Below are 18197 nucleotides of genomic sequence, written 5' to 3'. Positions count from 1 at the left end.
TATTGTTGATTTGTTTCAAAAGGATGTGACCTAAACTTGCAACCTTCTACTAACACGATTCACTCAGCTATGGGTGCAAAGATCCCAAGTTATGTGCACTCTGAAATGCAGATGCCGTGACCTGGTGCTCTTAGCTGTGCTGTTTTCTAGGTATAGTTCTGTAAAAGCAGAACTATTTGGGATTTTTTAGATAATAAATACTTATCTATTAAAATAAACCAGGAAGAATATGAAGCTTTACTGGAAAGAGAAACAACATGCAGGCAAATGTAGTTGGGGTACTTTTGGGGTCCTGGGGAGTTGGTATCTTCTTTTTGAGGAAAGAGAACTAAAAGTTACTTATTTTCACAGCTAATATAATGCCTCCATCATCTCACATGTTTGGTCCAGTGTCCTGGGGAACTCCAGTGCCTAAACATTACTATCCTGGGTCCTATCCAGGAAATGTGTCTCTTGCAGGAACTATACCAGTTGGTTCTCACCACCAGTTTATACCTCTGCAGGTAAGATTGGCAGGTTTGTCTTAATACTTTATTTTTGTAAAAAATGTGCCTACATGATCAATGCAACAACATCCCCACTGTGAAGCACTATTTAGTATTAGAAAATTATTGTAAAAAATTGTGTGCATGTTTTCTAAAAGTGGAATATTTGCAGTTTTTTGAGAATGCATTCTGTTAAATAATATTTATTTAATTTAAAGGTAACTAAAAAAAGGGCTGCTAACAAGAAAAACTTTGAGCTCAAGGAGTTTCAGAGTTCCCCTCAAGCTGCACCACTAAAGAATGAACAGCCAGTGTCTTCTGACCACATTCAGCAAGATAGTTCTTCAGCTCCTTTAAAACCTCCTCCAGCTGCTCAATCCACAGTTTCATTTCAAGACAATGTGGCTACTCCAACCGTTCCTCATAACAAATCAACACCAAACACTTCCAGCAAGCGAAAGCCAAGAAAGCTGGCTGTCAATTTTGGCGCACCAAAATCTTCAGAATAAATATGGCAGCTAGGTGTATTTTATCTTTAACTCTTCCCCCCACTGTTGTGTTCTGTCATTTAAAAAAATCAGAAAGCTCTATTAAAAAGACCAGCCACTTTAAGTATAGTATGCAATGAAATACATCTTATTTGCTGTGATTTTCAGGTGGTTGTGAAAACTATAAAAATTATGTTAAAACTTAATTATTTTGACTTAAACTAGCAAAAGCCAGGAAATGCTGAGTTAAGATTACCATGCCATCCATTGTGCCTAGGTTTCTAAACAGTGGCTTACAGACTATACTGGGTAAGCAGCAATAACAGTGGCAACCTTAACTCAGAATTGCCGTGCTTTTTGGGAGGGATATGGAGCAGTAATAAGTTGGGCATCTAATGTTGCTTAGTATGACATTTTGTTATTCTAGCTTATTTTTAAATAGTGTAGTAAGACAGAAAGGAAAAATAATTTACACGCAGCTTTTTTGTTGACTCTCCAGGGCCTGAGTTGAATCAGCATGATTAAAACCTAACTACAGTGGAACTGCCAAATTCACTTTAATTATGAACTGCTAGATTTTATACCAGAGGGCAGCAACTTTACAACTTTCAATATGTAGGTATTATTGTATCTCTAGTATTAGAGTGGCAAAAAGAGGTTGCTGATGCAGAATCTGTTCCAGGAGATTAATTTATAGAATGTATTTAATTAAAAAAAAAAAATAATTGCAAAGTAAAGACCTCTTTGGTACTTGAAGTTTAAATTTTTTTATCTAGCAGCATTCTAAATTTATTGTTTTCTGATGATAAAATAACATCGATATCTGCTATGGATCTGCATAGCCTCCTAAAATGCTAGTGACATTCTGATTATTTTTTTCTAAATTATAAAAATGGCCAGAGTTTAAAGATATCTATTTGTGTAGTATGCTTGTCAAAGTTATGTTTACTTAGAGTCCATTTCTCCCTCTAGTAGTAGTTTGCACCCTGAAACATTCTCTATGGTAGATTATTTTTTATTGCTAGTGACTTTTAATATTTACTTTTTAGTTTGGTGATAGAAGTTATGTGTAGCAAAATTGAATTATCAGAAACTGTTACTGTTGGTTCCATAAGAATATAGAGACAAAAGGTTGACTTGTATTTTAGGAGGGAGCTATATTGTAAAAGAAGTAACTCCATCATTCTTAGTTCATTTAGGAAAAAGAAGGTGGCTGAAAGGTCCCTGTAACTATTTTGAACCCACACGTACCATTCTTAACATGAAATCTTCAGTCTAAGAGAAAATTTGAAGCTTCTGTTGGTACTGTTTACTGACATTGATTAGCTTTCATTTTTCTTCTTTATTCTAATTTGTTCCAGAAAAAATATTTTTCCTCTAAGGCCCAGGAAGCTTAGTAATAAAGCATACTTCAGTGAATTCATTCTGTTGCCTCTAACACGAGGTTTCACATTGGATCTGCAAGTCTGTAGGCCTTTTTTCAGTTCCCCTACCTTGTTCTTTGCCTCCATTTCTTGGTGTAGTACCAAGTTTCACATTGTCACTATGTTACAGCATTTTTTCCTATTGATGTATCCAAAACAGTTGTTGCCTCAGCAGTATTCATAGAATAGTAGCAAACCCTATAAAAAGAGTCACAGAGGTAAAAACAAGGTTAAGAAATTCTATTTCAATTTACTTAGCATCACAAACCTTGTAAAATAGTTTATATGCAGTCTTAATATACATTGACGTTGTTCTCTTTATAGCCATCTGGTCTCAAGAGGGTTTGAAGCCATATTCTGTGAAGGGAAAAGTTGTACTTTTTTGGTGATTTATTGTCATTAGTAACACAAAACTGACTTGATGCTAACCTGCCAGTATTTTAGAAGTGTTTATGTGAAGTTTAGTTACAAGAGACAGATGCTAGTTCCCCATAATCCTAGATGAATTATCTGATCATCAGAAAAAATTAGTTTAGAAATTCCTGTGATGGAGATGAGACTACATTTGATTCGTGCATCACAGAATTTTGACATATCTGGATAGCCAATGTATGCAGATTTTTAAAAACAAGGTATGAAGGACACTATACTATATACACCAGTCAACACAGCAATTTTTATTATTAATTACTTCAGCCTAAGGCTTCCTTTCCCTCTTCAAGTAGAATTGCTAGATATATAGCTGGTTAAACACTTTATTCTGTAGCTGCTGCATATTGTGTTAGTCCCGGGTTTTTAGTTTATATATTCTATGATACTGACTGCCTGGTGCCCAGTTAATTACAGTTTTACATGTCCTGGTAGATGTGACATCTGCATTGACCTATGCTATGTCCCCTGTGATTTCAGTTTTATATTTTAACAAGGTGATTATGTTTAATTCATACAGATATAAATTTAAGCATTTGTTTTTCTCATAGATATAAAGTATTTTGTAAGCACTGGAGTTTTTCATTAGATCTTATACAGAGCAGTATTTTACTAAAAATCCAAAAGGGAAGACTTTTATGTGCGCATTTTTGTAGTTTCTGATTTTTTTAAAAATAACTTTTCATTGTTTATCTGCCAAGTGAAATGTTTTAAATTTGCATATGAATGGATACAGAATGTATTTTTTGTGCTGTTTAGTGTTAAGTGTGCATTTGCAGATTTTTAGCATGTAGTTGCACAAAGGACTGTGCAAAGATATTTTAAAATATGAATATATGATACACTGAAGGAAAACATTCATAAAAGTTAAATGCTATATAAAAATCTAATGCAATAGAATAATTTTATAAATTGTGTCTGTGTCTGCTTGGATTAAATATTGAAACAAGAAACATTACTTATTTTCACTGTTTTATTTCCAAATATTCTATGGAAACTTCTGTATGCTCCAAACCAAAATTTTAAGATATAAATCAGATCTCATGAAGCTCAGTTCCTGTGATTCTCAGAAGCAGCAACTGCCCACCTCTGAGCTGTTTCTTGATGCCTTTCAACTACTACTAAGTTAAAGATAAGAAGTTTGTTTAAAAGGGTGTTAAAAAGCATTTAACTAGATACCAATCTTGCAAAATTTCTTTGGCCTCTGTCACCCATTACAATAATAATAATAAAAACCCACCAAAACTATAGAAAATTTAGTAAGATTGCTTCTCAGTAAGATTGCTTTCCAGCAAGTTCAGTCCTAGTGCTTCTTAACACGGTGCAAAACCAGCTGAAAAACAGGAGGAGCCATGGGTACCTGGAAATATTTGACACCATTTTTCTGCACCTAGAGCAAAACACGGTGCTGGGATTTTTGCTCAAGTAGAGTAAGAGTAGTTACCTCATTTGTAACAAGGCTTCTGATGGCAGCATAGTGACAGGCTGCACTAAAACCAGGGCAATGGGTTTGAGTTTCTTTAAGAGAGAAATGGGAAGTTATGTTTCATACTTAGACTTCCTTATCCCCAATAATAGCAGGTTTTTAAAGTTCAGAATTGCCAAATTAATGTTACTAGACTTTACTCTTATTTTAGAGAGAGCAAACTTCTTCACCTTTATATTGTGTATATACCATGTGCTGAGTTTTGTTCTTTTTGACCAGTTATCTCTAAGATTATGTTAAAACTCTGTTGTTCCTTTTTAAACTGTAATCAACACTGTAGACAAGCCAGTTAATTATTACTGTCTTCGCTTGTGTGTTCTGAACTTCGTTAGGATCTGTCTTTTGCTAACAGCAGCACCAGCTATTCATATAGAAAGATATTACTTTCTTTCTTGTTGATTATTAGCTTGTTTAAAGCAACTAGCATAAAGGATGGAGTGCACTCTTAACATGACCAGCTGCTACAACTTTGTGTAACAATATTTTGTATACAACAGTCTGGTCAGTATATACAGGAAGATATAATCTTGCATTTCTTAAGCTTTCTTCAAAATATTAGCCAATGGACTTTTTAAGTACTGCAGATATCCTGCATGGCAAGTTCTGCCTTGTTACTTTTCCCATCTCAATATATAGCACTAAAGAAAATTAAAACAAAGTAAAGGGATAACTTCAAAATATATCAGGTTGCGCATAATAAATCTCACATGGATACTCCCATTCAAAAATTAAGTGACTTCTGTTCAATTTTGTTCATTTGAACTACTATATAGATGACCCCTGAGAGTGAGGAATCCCAAAGAAGCAATAGTTAATTACAGTAAGGGATTTAAATTTTTTTTTTATTTGAGATGTGATCTCCATATGTATTCCGTAATCAGCCTTCCTTACTACTGAGAGACAGTTATGTTCTTCTCTTTCTACCTCTGGAAAGGGGACACAGTGACACCAAGGGCATAAGGGCAGTCTGAATACACACTCGTCCAAAAGAATCCAAATTCAGGTGCATGAGGATCCGTGAATTTTGAGACTGTAATTGATAAATATTACGAAGAATCGAATATCATGAGGTAAGTAGCTGTTGTTTATTAACAAAAGAATTCATGGTTCCAACAGTAGTTCCTTATTGCTGCCAATTTTTGGTGGGGTGTTTACTCTTATTTTTCTGTAAATTAAAAATTTCCAGTTTCATTTCTCCTTTGAAAGAGAATATAAATCAAAGAGAACAGAAGGAGTCACAGTGCCATTAAGTGTGAACAGTAAAGCTGATTCCTGTTATTTTAAAGGAGAAAGAAAGCATTTTTCATCAACCTTATCATTTTTCTGGTAAAACTTGGTCATTGTTACTGCATCAGCATTGCTGTATGAAAGTCTATAATCACATTTAGTCCTGTATTTTGTGGAATTGCAAGAAAGGCCAAGGCTGGCAATCAAAAGCCAAAATGTAATGTCTTTGCAATTAACAGCAGCAACAAAATTCAAAGGCAGCAACTTTGAGGGCGTTGAGGGTATGGTGTGAAGCAAGAACTGTGATTCCACTGAAAGTGATCTATTTCAGAGTAACCTATGCATGTTTTAGATTTAGCACTATTTGGGGATAGATTATGATGTTTACTATTAGCCTCCTGATGTTTCTTCCAGTACGTGTTTTTTTGAAACAGTTGAAATGCTTTGTCAGTCAATGAAATGTAAATCAGTAGGGTAGATGGAGAGCAGTGTAGGCTGCTGGAATCTCTGAGTTTAATGAGCCCATATTGAGATGGTTCATTCTTTTAGTTTTTTCTGTGTTTAAATATTTCCCTTTTCCTTCCCCTTGCTTTCTTTTTTAATTCTTTTTATTTTTTAATTTACTTTTTAAGTGGCTAGATCTTACTGAAACAATAGTTAAGTGCTTTTTATTCCCTTTAGCCTCTAGTATATCCATTCTCTTCTTCTTCTACTTAAGCTTCATCAATGGCCATTTTCCTCTCTTTAGTTTTAGATTTTTTTCCTGTGAATTTCCAGACTTTGAAACCAATGTTCTTTTAGAGAGCTGTTCAGCCCTGGATTTTCTAGGTACAAATGACTATTCATCACGTGTATACGCACACACATATATTTATATACAGATATAGGACTCAGTCTCCTTATTTTCTCAAAGCTAGTTCTGTCAATTTTAGTCCACATCATAATTCCGTGTGTGGCATCCAGAGAATGAGGGAGAACTTATATATACACATTGCACTTCTCCAAATATAGATATTACTTAGGATGGGTTAAAAGCATGGACAAATAGTGAAACAGTAGCAGAATAAGCACACCAGTTTTCACTTCACTTGCTTTGGTAGATAAATTCTTAGCTTAAAACTCAATTGTCCTAATGTCTACCTCATTCTCTGTCTAAGGTTACTTCTGTTGCAGAGCTGGCAGAAGGGCACATTGTGCCTCAGGCACAATGCAAAACCTCATGTATGTGGGCACAGTTTTGGTGTGCCGGCTTAACCAGTCTCTTTTTTGTTCCCACTGGCTCGTGCCAAACTGTATTGCCGCATTATGAACCATATCAAGGAATTAATCTGATTGAAACTCTTTCCCCCGTGTTATTTTTCAGCCTGGTAGTTCGCCGTGGAGCCACCAGAACAGCTGTGTTGGTACAACAGTTCGCAGTGTGAGGGCGGGATGATTTAGCAAGAGTGGAACCGCTTGTGAAACATCCCATCGTTGCCTAGAACTCAAATCGCCTACGAAGCTAACATGCTAGATTAACTGATGTCATTGTATGTGGTTCTGTCGGTTGGCTTCAAGGAGAGTGGTAAATTCTGGCAGGAGTACAGGAGGAGCTGCTGAGAATGGTCATATGGTAAATTATTGCAGCAAAACTTGCCAAAAGGTCATTGCTTTCATTTTGGGCTGTCACATTAAGTTTCCAGGCAAGGCTTAATGAAAGATGGTTGGGGGCTGCACCAATCAATGGAGCAATAGGAATTAGTGGGTTCGTTCTTATTTAAATGTAAGCTGAGTAAGGTCCCTGAGGCCAGTGCTTTCGTAATATTAAAATTTGTTAAAATAGCAGAGCTAAGGAGGTGGGTATAATGGTAAACAAGAGTTTGATGAGGCAGTAGAAGGGTAGATGCATCTTGACAAAATACTGCTAAGGAAAGGGAGTTAAAGACAAAATCATGCATTACACGTTTTGGGTCTTGCTCTCCCAGATTCCAGTAACTAGAACCGTGTAAGCACTGCTAGTAACAGGTTCGATTCATAGTGAAAGCCTGGGGTGAGCAGAAGAGTCTCCTATGGATCAGTCGCACAACAGAAATGCACCTGAGAACACCTTTATTTAAAAGGAAAAATAAGTTACCTATTCAAAATACAGTTTAACCAGTAATTTGGACATAAATAGTCCTAGAAAATGTCAGCATCGTGTTTTCTTTCTAGAAATTAGGTCTGCTGGATCTGTAGCACTCCCATCTCTCAAGGCCTGTTTTAACCTGTGTAACTGAGGCAAAAATCCCTCTTGCTTGGCATCATCCTCTAAAATGTACTTGTTGCTGACTGAAACATGCTGAGCATGATGGCATTGCTTACAGATAGTCAATATAAATTACTCATGGCAGGGGTTTTGCCATCGCTGCCAGCAATGGAGGATCTCATCCCTGATGTTCTGCCTTTTGGTTGGTTTTACTTAATAACTCTTTCCTTTGCTACAGCACTGGACAGGTCCCTGGAGTGCCTCCACTCCTTCATTTGCTTTGGTAATTCCAGTAAAAGGTAAGTCCAGTCGTATTTTCCAGACACCAAAGAAGGTGAGGATTTCAGCAGAAAAGATGCAGAAGTACGGGACACAGCTGCTGCGGTGATAGGTATGTGACCCCAGGTGTGTGAATTCCTTGCCTTCTGAACAGTGGAATGGCACCTGCACGCTCTCGCTCAAACAGGAGCACTAGGGCGGTGGTAGAGGTTATGCAGGCTTGTTCTCAGAATTGCAGTGCAGTGTAAGAGACGGACGTCCACACATCTTCACTTCAAACTGAATGTTTCTTGTCTGTGTAAGATCAACGCGGGGCTTTTACTTATGTTGGTGATAAGATTTTTCCTGAGGGTGATAGAGGTTTTGGATAGACAAAGAGTGTGTGGGAATGATATTATTTATGAAAAAATAATATAAACTAATGCCAAATAAGTCATGTATGGACAAGCTATGCATGTCTGAAAACCTGTCTCCTCCTTTATTGCTTTGGTTTTTTTTTCGTGTTGCAAACAGAACAATGATAAAACTTGTATTTCATAAGCCTCTTATAAATTGAGTAATTCTAATACATGCTATATAACTGAGATTACATATGGACTGCAGCTCTGCAAGTTGGTTCATGTTGTCTTTTTTTCCAACGTATATATATGGTGTTCCTCTTCCAGATGCATTGAAGTTCTCCTTAACATATTAAACAGTGTTTAAGATTTGCATGAAGAAATCGACCTATGGTCACTTCCATGCCATACAGTGAATCGGAGGGGTATTTATTTGTTACATTAAGAGCTTGTAAAAGAAAAAAAAACTAATGTGCACCTCTGTTTTCTTCTTGAAGTTTTGTTTCATCCTGCAGTGAGATAGGCCCCACCTGTGTTGATACTGTAAAAACATGAAGGATGTCTAGATGAGTTTTCCCAATGTTACTTAATGCTTCCTAGTTTTTGAATGTTTGGAGAGGTTTCAGCCTTTTATACCAGTTACACATGTTGAATCTTTTTAGGGAACTTTCTTCAGGAGTTCTAAATAATTATTTACCAAAACCAACAGAATAATTAAATTAGTTTGGAAAAAAAAAGAAACTGTCTAAATCAGAAATGAAGTACTTGATACCATCTATTAGCTGTATGTCGAGAGATTACAGCTTGTCAAGTTATAGTCAAAGAGAATATAGAAGTCAAAGTTATGATGACTTTTTAATTACTTGTTCATTAGGGAGGAGAGGTGAAGCAGCCCTTCCTTGGCTTTCTCTTTCATATGCCTTCAGATCCCCAAGACCTCTGCAACTGCCTGGGTGAGGTGGTCTCCCTAATGTGCCTTTCACTGTTGTTAATATTCCTGGTTTAAAGATCCAGTAACAAACGACTGTTATCCCATAGAATATCCTTTTGTCGTTCATTGTGCACCTTTTTGTATCAGGGGCCAAACAAGTGCAAGGGGAAAATATTTTTTATGTATTTTCTGGGTTTGCTTTTTTCCTGCTGTGATTAAACGAGTTAAGCTAATTGACTCATTTTTCTAATTCAATTGCGGTTAAAGCTAAACTCTAGTGCTGCTGTTTTGGGGTTGAGCACCCTGAAATTCAGCATACTGAAACCAGTATTTCTGGTTGTTCCTGTTTAAAAGCCAGCACCACCCTGTCGGCGGGCAGCCCCTGTCTCTGTCCCAACACGAGCTGCACACACGTGAAGGCGGGCGGACGGCTGCAGCCGATGACGGCTTTGCACGATCACACCTGCTGTGCCAGGGCCACACGCCCGCCGCCGGCTCACCCGGTCGGTGCGGGGCAGCTGCCGTCGGTAGCACCGGCACGAAGCAGGGAAGCCTCGCAGTCGGTTCGTGTGCTGGGAAGGCGCCGTGGCCGCCGGGCGGGGGCGGGCGCGCAGGTGCCGCCGGCCCCGCCAGAGGCGGCAGCTGGGCCAGAGCCCGGCCCGTCGCTCTCGCGCCGCCCCCCGGCCGCGGCCCTGCCGAGCCCGCCCCCGGGCCCGCCCTCCGCCACCTGCCGCCCCGCCGCCGCCGCTGCCCGCGCTCATAGGCCGGCCGGGCGCCCGCCCCGCGGCGGGGCGGCGGATTTCTGGCGGGCGGCGGCCGCCCGGCCGCACTCGGCGGTCGTTGCGGGCCGGGCCGCGGCCGGCGATGCCGTGCGGGCAGCCGGAGAGCGGCACCGCCCCGGCGCGGTACGTGCTGGGGGTGGATGTGGGCAGCACGGTGGTGAAGTGCCACGTCTATGACCGGGCGGCCGCGGTCAGAGGCTCCAGCTGCAGGAAGGTGAATCCGCGGCGGGACGGCGTCGCGCCCTCTCTCCTCCTCCTCAGCGGGCCGCCCTCCCCCGTGGGAGCGGCGAGACTCGCCTGAGGCGAGCCCGGGGCGGGCGGTGCCGGAGGCGGGCGCTGTAGCCCGCGGCTCCGCGTCCCTCGGGCAGCGCGGGGGCCCGGGGCGCTCAGGCGGGGCGTGGGGGCGGCGGCGGGCGCGCACCCCGCTGGCCTTTGCCCGTCGGGCCGGGTGGGGACGGTTCCCCGGGGCCCTCGGACCGGCGCGGGGGTAAGGGGACCCCCAGCCCGGCCGGGAGCCCCGCGGGGATGCCACCGGTGCGCTCGCGGCGCCCCCTCCCGCCTACCGACCGCTCCGCTGCGGCCGGGCGGCGGTGCCAGCGCGCGCTGGCCGTTACGTAACGGTGCTAATTACGAGGGTGTTCGCTTGGGAACGGGAATTACCGGCTGCGTTGGGTTGGCACGGCCCGCGCTCTGGGGATCGAGCACGTCGCCGGTATCCGCTGTTCCGTTGCCGCCTATCGCAATGACAAGATCGCGGCGAGGGGAAGCGGGAGGAGCAGGAGGGAGTCGCAGGGGCGGGCGGGGATGTGCTCGGTGGCGCCGGGGCTGCTCCCCACCCCCCCGGCGGGCAGCTCCTGGCCACCGTCATGGAGGCATTGACGTCCCAGGCCAGCCGCGGAGCCAGAAGGTTCTCCGCGAAACCGGGTTTCCAGTTTGCAGCCTTAGAAGGGGTGTATGGGCTCGCCGGTTCCTGGGGTTTGGGCAGCGTTATTCCTGGAGGAGGGGGTCTGGAGATCGCACACCAGATTTAGCCGTGCTTTAACGGTGCCAAACCCGGTTCTTTCTCCTCTTGCAGTAGATTCAGAAAATTAAGAAAAGAGAAAAAAAAAAAACCAAACCCAAATGTATTGATGCAAACTTTCATGAGGTTGCCACTTTCTGTGAACTAAGGGTTGCAAATCCACTGTGTGTCTTCTGTGAACAGGTGGAATCGCTTTATCCTTGTCCTGGTCGGGTTGAATTAGATCCTGAAGTGCTGTGGAGTCAGTTTGTTGGTGTGATAAAAGAGGCTGTACAAGGTAATTGTTTCTAAAGTTTGAGAAGTTAATTATTTTTCAAAGTTAGTAAATTAAGTTAACTAGATAATAAAATTATTTATTTTTAACAAGTACTTAAAATTCATCACTGGGTACAGGTCCACAACATGCTTTAAGGCCTGTTCAATTGTTATGTAGAATAGGAAGCTTAAAATACTTTTTTTCCTTGTAGCGGGGCTAGATTAGGATTGAAGCAGGACCAGAGGCAGTGTGCATACTCTGTTTACATGTCAGTGACAGCACCTTGCTGCTCCAGCGTTCTGTATACGTATTCCTCCCTGGCATCTTTGTTCCTTCCTCCAGATGCCTCTGTGTGCAAACAGAGGGTGAGCTTGTTTCTTCTTCTGATTCCCCATTGTTCCGCAACCGCCCAGCCTGTGTCAATGTGCGGACAAGAGAGTGAAAGCAGGATGTTGTGTAGTTGTGCTCTCTCGATCGTAACCTGCTATTCCTACTTTTCCTGTTCAAACTACAAACAGTTCTTCCTATGCAATTTCTGTGTTATTGTTCTTTTTTATTTGTACTGTAACCTAAAATTTTTTAGTACTCTATGCACTAAATAATGCACCACTCTCTCTTCTGTCAAACTTCTGATGGGTTTTTCTTCCCCCCCCCCCCCGTTTTTGGATGCCACTCTAACTGTGCGCTTACTCTCTGCAACTCCCACAGCTTTCCCACCACACCAGCTCCAGCATTCTGCAATCCTGCACGTATCTCCTTCTGTGCCACGCTGATGCTGTGGACCTGTCAACTGTACCCCAGCTTGCCTTCTCACAGTGCCTCAGCCTGCTTGTCACATGTGTGTGCATCATACCCTTTCATTCAGTGCCTAAAGTTCCTCCTGTTCAGCCCCGATTGGAGTTTGGCCTCCAAGTAGTGCTCTGGCTCAAGGCAAAACTGCTTGTCTCTCCCTTTGGAAGGCAGCCTAGGGAACGGGAAAAGTAACCATTTTACCAGGTGTATGCTGCAGCTGATTATTTTGGGCTCTTGTCTGTTTTCTCAGCAGCCACAGCTCTTCTGTCACAAGAACCTGAAGTCCTTACTGGCCTCCTTCACGCCCATTCTGTGGGGCAAATCGGGAAACAGTATTTTTCAGCTATTTTTAAAAGGGGAAGCTTTTCTGGTGGCCGAGCTGTGGGCACTCCTAGCGAGTAGTTTTGAAGTGGTTGTGTAATGTAAGTGAGCATAACCTTACACTGCTGTCAAAAGAAGGAGTCTCGCCCTCCTTTTTACAGGGTTGTTTCAAATCCAGAGCGGTTTCCTAAGTGGGATCACTGTGCAGTTGTTTACGCCAGCAGAGCCTCACCAATGTTTGTGCCAGCACAAGAGAGAGTGTGGTACCAGGGCAGGAATGACTGACTGGAAGCAGGAAGAAGGCATAGGAGCGCTTCAGTTGACAGTGCTTGCAGAGCTAAAACACGTGATTCCATGTGCGGGTGGATGAGCTGATGTAGTTCATTACTCCCAAAAGGTGGAAACTGCTTCTGGCTGCGTGGTCCCACCCCTCTCTCTCACCCTGGTACTGGTTCAACCCTTCCAGGAGGCAGCTTAGCTGGAAAAATACCCATGTTTGTCTTCTCTTTAAGGGGAGCTGTCTCTACTTCATGTAGGGGTCTGGAGAGCACGATAGTTGACAAAAGGAAGGTGGTGGGAGCATGCAGGTGGAGATGGGGAGGGGTAGTACATGCCACTAATCCATAGCAAGCTGTGGTAGTATTGGTGTGGCTTTGCCTTCGGTTTGGACCCAGCTGCCACTGAAAATGAAATACTGCTGTTCCTGAGCCACCCACTCAGAGGTCCTCCTCCCGTACACTCCTGCTAGCAGCAGCACATGTGCAGGCAGTTGGAGCAGGTAGCCTTGTGAAACCACTCATTTAATTTGCAGCTGATTGAAGGCCTTGATACCGCTGCCTTAATGAATGCAAGGACCAGTGTGAGGGAAGTCACCAAAGCCCGTGTGGAGGCTGGCAGAGCAAGACATGCCCGTAAAACCGCTTCTGTAATTGTCACTCAAAGGCTGTCAGTTGTAGAGTCTCCATTATATGGTTACACAAATGAGTAACTTCGCACATGAAAGTTAACATAAGAACATGTATGAGCAGGACATACTTAACCTGTGATCTGTTCCAGTAGTGGGATTGAGAGCTCCTCAGAGTAACAGTACTTTGGATAAAATAGGTAGTCTGTAATTTAAGTGGAATTTCTTAATATATTGTTCTTCCACATCATTTTGCTTCTGGAGGTATGCATGGAGGTACTGCGGAAGCTGACCAGAGCTGCTTTGAAAATAGCTGTGAACATATTTAATTATTTACAGTTACATGTACTAGAAAAAATGTTCTGTTAACAGTTATTTGAAGGTAGGTTTAACAACAAAATTGATGTATACATACCCAAATGTACCTTTTTATACTTCTAAACAAGCTTTGTTGCATTCAGTGGCACATGGTTTAAGCAAATTTGTTCTGAATTTTGAAAGATTATTTAAGGGCTATTTAAGGTGAGACACCTCATTATCAAAGTGATATAAAAATATCATGGCATATTGACATTAATCTTTCTGCTGCTTACAGAATCAATGTAGTTTTGTTTCTTTATGGAATTTCTTTCCATAAGTTTGTAAAGGTACTTCTTCTGTCGCACTCATCCATGTGAAATGCACATTTTAATTGATTATATATAGGCACATATAACCTGCCTGCATGTCTCTGGGACTGTTCAAATAAAGTATCAAGAGGCCTTTCAGAAGGTGGAAAGGCTCAGTGTGCCACAGCTGCTTTTATAAAATACACAGGTTTATTTACCTGCATCGGAATCAGTTGTCTGACTGAGAGTTCTCTAAATATTTCATTGTTCTAGCCATTTAGATGGGCAGCCTGTAGAGATTTATTTTCTTTTAAACTATTAATTTCCAGAGTATTCCATAGGTTTTATAGTTACATTGGAGAAGTGTTTTTGTTTGTTTCTTCAGATAAATGCTTTTTATTTTGTATGATTTGTTTTTGGGTTTTAGATGCGGGAGCTCACATGAGGCAAATTGCTGGTCTTGGCATCTCAACGCAGAGAGCAACTTTCATTACATGGCACAAGTATGTATATTGTGTATTGTTTAAAATGAATTTCTGTTCATAGGCTGGATAGAAGGAAACTGTAGAAATGTTGAACCCAGTCAAGTCACAGCCTGAAAGCAGCAAATGTCGGTCACTCATGTTCTCTTGTGTTTGCACAGCCACACCTTACCATTCAGAATGGTTTGTAAGTGTGTGTCCTTTTTGTTTGTTTCTTAATAGAAGGGATGAATACATACGTATTTTTAGTTCTGATGAGAAGCCTCACACTCAAAATATCTGTGTGCCTATGATGAATTCCTGAAATCCACCAGGAAGATATGCACTTATTTTAGGAATAAACCTAGTCCTAAGTGTCCTGACTGGAAATGGTGCATGACGTTGAATTTTTTGAGTAGTGTATGTTCTGTAGTTTTAAATAGGAATGTTCAAATCCTGTTTTTTTCAGGAGGACAGGGAAACCTTTCCATAATTTCATAAGTTGGCAAGACTTAAGAAGTGCTGAACTTGTGAATTCCTGGAATAAGTCCCTTCTGCTGAAGGTAAAACTGTGCTAAGCCAGATACTGCTTTTGGAAGTAGGTAGTTCTTGGTTGGCAGTGTTTTGGGGTTTTTGTTTGTTGTGGGTTTTTAATGTACTCTTTGCTTAGATTATCTGTAGAAGGTACATTTTATGCTGCTCATGGCTTGTGCTTCATACCTTTAGAAGAGAAGGATTTGCTCTAAGTGGAAAAATTGAAATTAATTTTCCTGTAAGTGGAAACTAACTAGCATGCTCACAAAATGAAGTTGAATTCTTGGGGTTTCCACTGATTTCTTTTGTGAATGAAAACATTATTAATGATTAAATTTTGGTTTATCTGTTAAAACATGATTGAGCCTGTCTACTGTAGGAGATCTTTCACTGAAATAACAGTATGTAGTGCTGTCACCCACGTGATGCATTGTGCTCACTTAGGTGACCTGTCTCTGTAATACAGAGCAGTGTGGCAGCAGAAGTCAGTCAAGACTTGCTTAGTGCAGCTGCTCTTTCCTGTGGTATTTGTCATGGGAAAGCGATCTGTTGAAATCCTATGTAAGGATTCGCTAACAGAATTTTAGCTTTCTGAATCTAATCTCATGTCGGCATCTTTCATCTGCAAAGGTAATTGATCAGAAACCTTTAAAGGGAGAGATTAAAAATTAAGTAATTGTTTTCTTTTGAAACAGGTAATCCATGTTATTTTTACAGTGCTTCATTTCTTGACTGGGAATGATCGATATTTGGCACCAAGTTTTCTTACTTTTTCAACACAACAAACTTCTATGAAGTTGTCATGGGTTTTTAAAAACATACATGAGGTAAGCCAGACAGGCAAACATAATAGCTTGCTTAAGTCGTAGTAATATAGTAATGGCTGGTGACATAGGTTGGTTGTTACCTCTTCAGTTTTGTCTTGCTTATTCTTTTCCTCAGACTTTTATCTGTGTTGATGTTCAAAGCCTGTCTACCTAAATATCTATTCATGTTTATGCAAGTTTTTCCTCTGATTCTTGGAGTGTGTAGTAGTAAAAAGTTTTCTTTGTGCTTGAGAAACATAGTCAAATTGCCTTATTTTGCTTGATACAATTAGACAATTAACAATTGTACTTTGTTTTGAAGTTGTTTGCATGCTAGTTTTGCATTATGATTGTATTAATTTTCAGCTGGCACTCTTACCTTTTCAGTCTGCATTTTTCCAGTGTCTGACTGTCAGTATGATGTTATTTGTAAAACTGTAGACACTGCAGTTTATTTTGCTTTTTGTTGTAGTGTAAATTGGAAAATACACATAAAATAAATTGTGCTGGAATAATCTAATGGATTTACGAGCCCAGAGCTATTTGTTGCTGTATTCTTTGCTCTAATCCTAAACGTTTTCCTTGATTCTTCCTATAGTATTTATAACTTCAGTCATCTTACTTCCTGTGTTGAATTTTCAACTTATTTGTGAAGAAAATGGTTATCATCCATTTTCTACTCTGTAAAGAAACCCTGAAATCTTTTGAGTTTGGTCTGGTATTTTCTGTCACCAAACTAACTGTTGAGAAGGTCAAGTATAATTTTTTTGCTGGCATGATTTGGTTGGACCTGTTGAAAATGTGAGGTGTGAATTTGGAGGATTATAGAACTGAAAGTTATGCAGCTGCTGCGTTTTCAGTGTGAGACGAATGTTCTCCTGTGTTTTGTCAGGCAGATACTTAAGATGTGTGACTGCCAAACCAAGGTCAAAAATTCATTAATGCAATTAATTCTTAATTACAGAGCAAAATGCATTCAGTCAAGATTGAGTTAGTTTGTATGTTCTTTTAATGAGTTCTGTAGTTGTACACATTGTCAGTTAGAAATTAGATGAAACCTAATTTTAAAAACCCCATTTTAAAGGGGAAAAAGATCCCAAGGAAAATAACATTTTGAATTCTTTACAGACATCATAAACCAGAAAACAATGGCTCTGTTTCTATTGTTGTCAGGGACATACTCTAAAATACACTTATTTCTTCTATTTCTGTTAATTTTTTATTTTCATGTTTTATGCACGACCTTATTTTCTTTATTTACCGCTCCTTCATCACTGTTATAGTTGTGGCCATAGTTTCTCATCTTAAGGTGCTGCTGCTGCTGCAGTAGAAGACTGATTGCTTTACTTTCCTTAGCAGCAACTGTAAGAAATGGCGCTTATTCTCTGTTAGGAGCATGAACTGTAGGGTAATATCACTTACATAATCAACTTGCCCTTTTCAGAAGAAAAATTTGCAATCAGAGATTTAATTCCTGGGGACTTTTTCATTAACCATGAAGAAAATGAGAAAAGGAATCAGGAAGTATGTTTGTCTTTATTGTAGCCAGTTGTAAATACCATTTTTTGTATGTCTATTTGTTCCCAGGCTGAAGAAGCTGCCAAAAAAAATAACTGCTGCTTTGGAACAGTTGACACGTGGTTACTGTATAGATTAACTAAAGGTGAATGTTAACATTTCCTCTTAAATATTAATAAAGCATACTGGCATCTAAGTAATGATGTCCATAACTCTCATTGATATATTCTAGTATTCAAATACTTTTTTGACAATTTGTGCTTTTTTTTGTAATTGATGAATATTGTAATATATTTACCGTTTTAAAAAAATAAATTCTGAATTAATTTTCCTTTGGGCCTGTCTGGAAGGATAGCCAGAAAAGGAAATAATTATTCAGTGTAATCAACCTTTTCAGCATTTAAGATCTGAAGAGGACTACCGGAACTAGTTGGCCTTGATTGAAGTACTATGGAAGCAAAAAACCCAAAGAATTGTTACAAACGTGCAAGAATGAAAAGCTTCTGTCCTGAGGGCTAATGCCGGAGCAGGTGGATAGATTATAGACAGTGATGCAGTCGGTGTGGTATGTGTTGTCAAAAGTCCCAGCTCTCTTCTGGCCAGTTTCATGAGGGTAAAATAAGGCAATGAGTGTATATGTGTTATAGTGAGCAGCAGGTAAAGTTTGTGTGCTTATTGTATCATTATGACTTTGCCTATAGACACTCGGTTTATATTTCATGGGAGCCACTGAAATGTTTAATGAAAAAGTATGTTTAAAATTACTCTTAAACAGATACCTAAATCTTACTCTGTTGTTACTGTTTTTTAATGGCAGGTTCTGTATATGCTACGGATTACTCAAATGCCAGCGCTACAGGCATTTTTGAACCCTTTACGGTAT

The 18197-nt window shown here is 40.5% G+C and overlaps 2 protein-coding genes across 9 annotated transcripts in view; both read left to right on the top strand.

Moving 5' to 3' along the window:
• XRN1 (5'-3' exoribonuclease 1) overlaps positions 1 to 9548 on the top strand; it is a 41340-nt gene extending 31792 nt beyond the window's left edge. For 3 of the 7 annotated variants that reach the window (XM_055816810.1, XM_055816809.1, XM_055816808.1), the window contains exons 42-43: positions 352 to 503; positions 704 to 3784. In XM_055816810.1, coding sequence (XP_055672785.1) covers positions 352 to 503; positions 704 to 994 — 443 coding nt within the window. In that variant the 3' untranslated portion in view covers positions 995 to 3784. Of the gene's footprint in view, positions 1 to 351; positions 504 to 703; positions 3785 to 5216 lie in introns of those variants that run through there. The other 4 variants (XR_008749328.1, XR_008749329.1, XM_055816812.1 and 1 more) reach the window with 4 other exon arrangements.
• Positions 9549 to 10062: 514 nt separating this feature from the next.
• The window catches only part of GK5 (glycerol kinase 5), a 29315-nt gene continuing 21180 nt past the window's right edge, over positions 10063 to 18197 (top strand). For both annotated transcript variants that reach the window (XM_055816814.1, XM_055816813.1), the window contains exons 1-7: positions 10063 to 10307; positions 11298 to 11391; positions 14423 to 14498; positions 14926 to 15019; positions 15686 to 15817; positions 17384 to 17459; positions 18132 to 18193. In XM_055816814.1, coding sequence (XP_055672789.1) covers positions 10176 to 10307; positions 11298 to 11391; positions 14423 to 14498; positions 14926 to 15019; positions 15686 to 15817; positions 17384 to 17459; positions 18132 to 18193 — 666 coding nt within the window. In that variant the 5' untranslated portion in view covers positions 10063 to 10175. The remainder of the gene's footprint in view (positions 10308 to 11297; positions 11392 to 14422; positions 14499 to 14925; positions 15020 to 15685; positions 15818 to 17383; positions 17460 to 18131; positions 18194 to 18197) is intronic.

This window comes from Falco peregrinus, chromosome 12 (assembly GCF_023634155.1).
Source record: "Falco peregrinus isolate bFalPer1 chromosome 12, bFalPer1.pri, whole genome shotgun sequence".
In the NCBI taxonomy this organism is placed as follows: Eukaryota; Metazoa; Chordata; class Aves; order Falconiformes; family Falconidae; genus Falco; species Falco peregrinus.
This window is presented reverse-complemented; position numbering and strand designations above follow the sequence as displayed.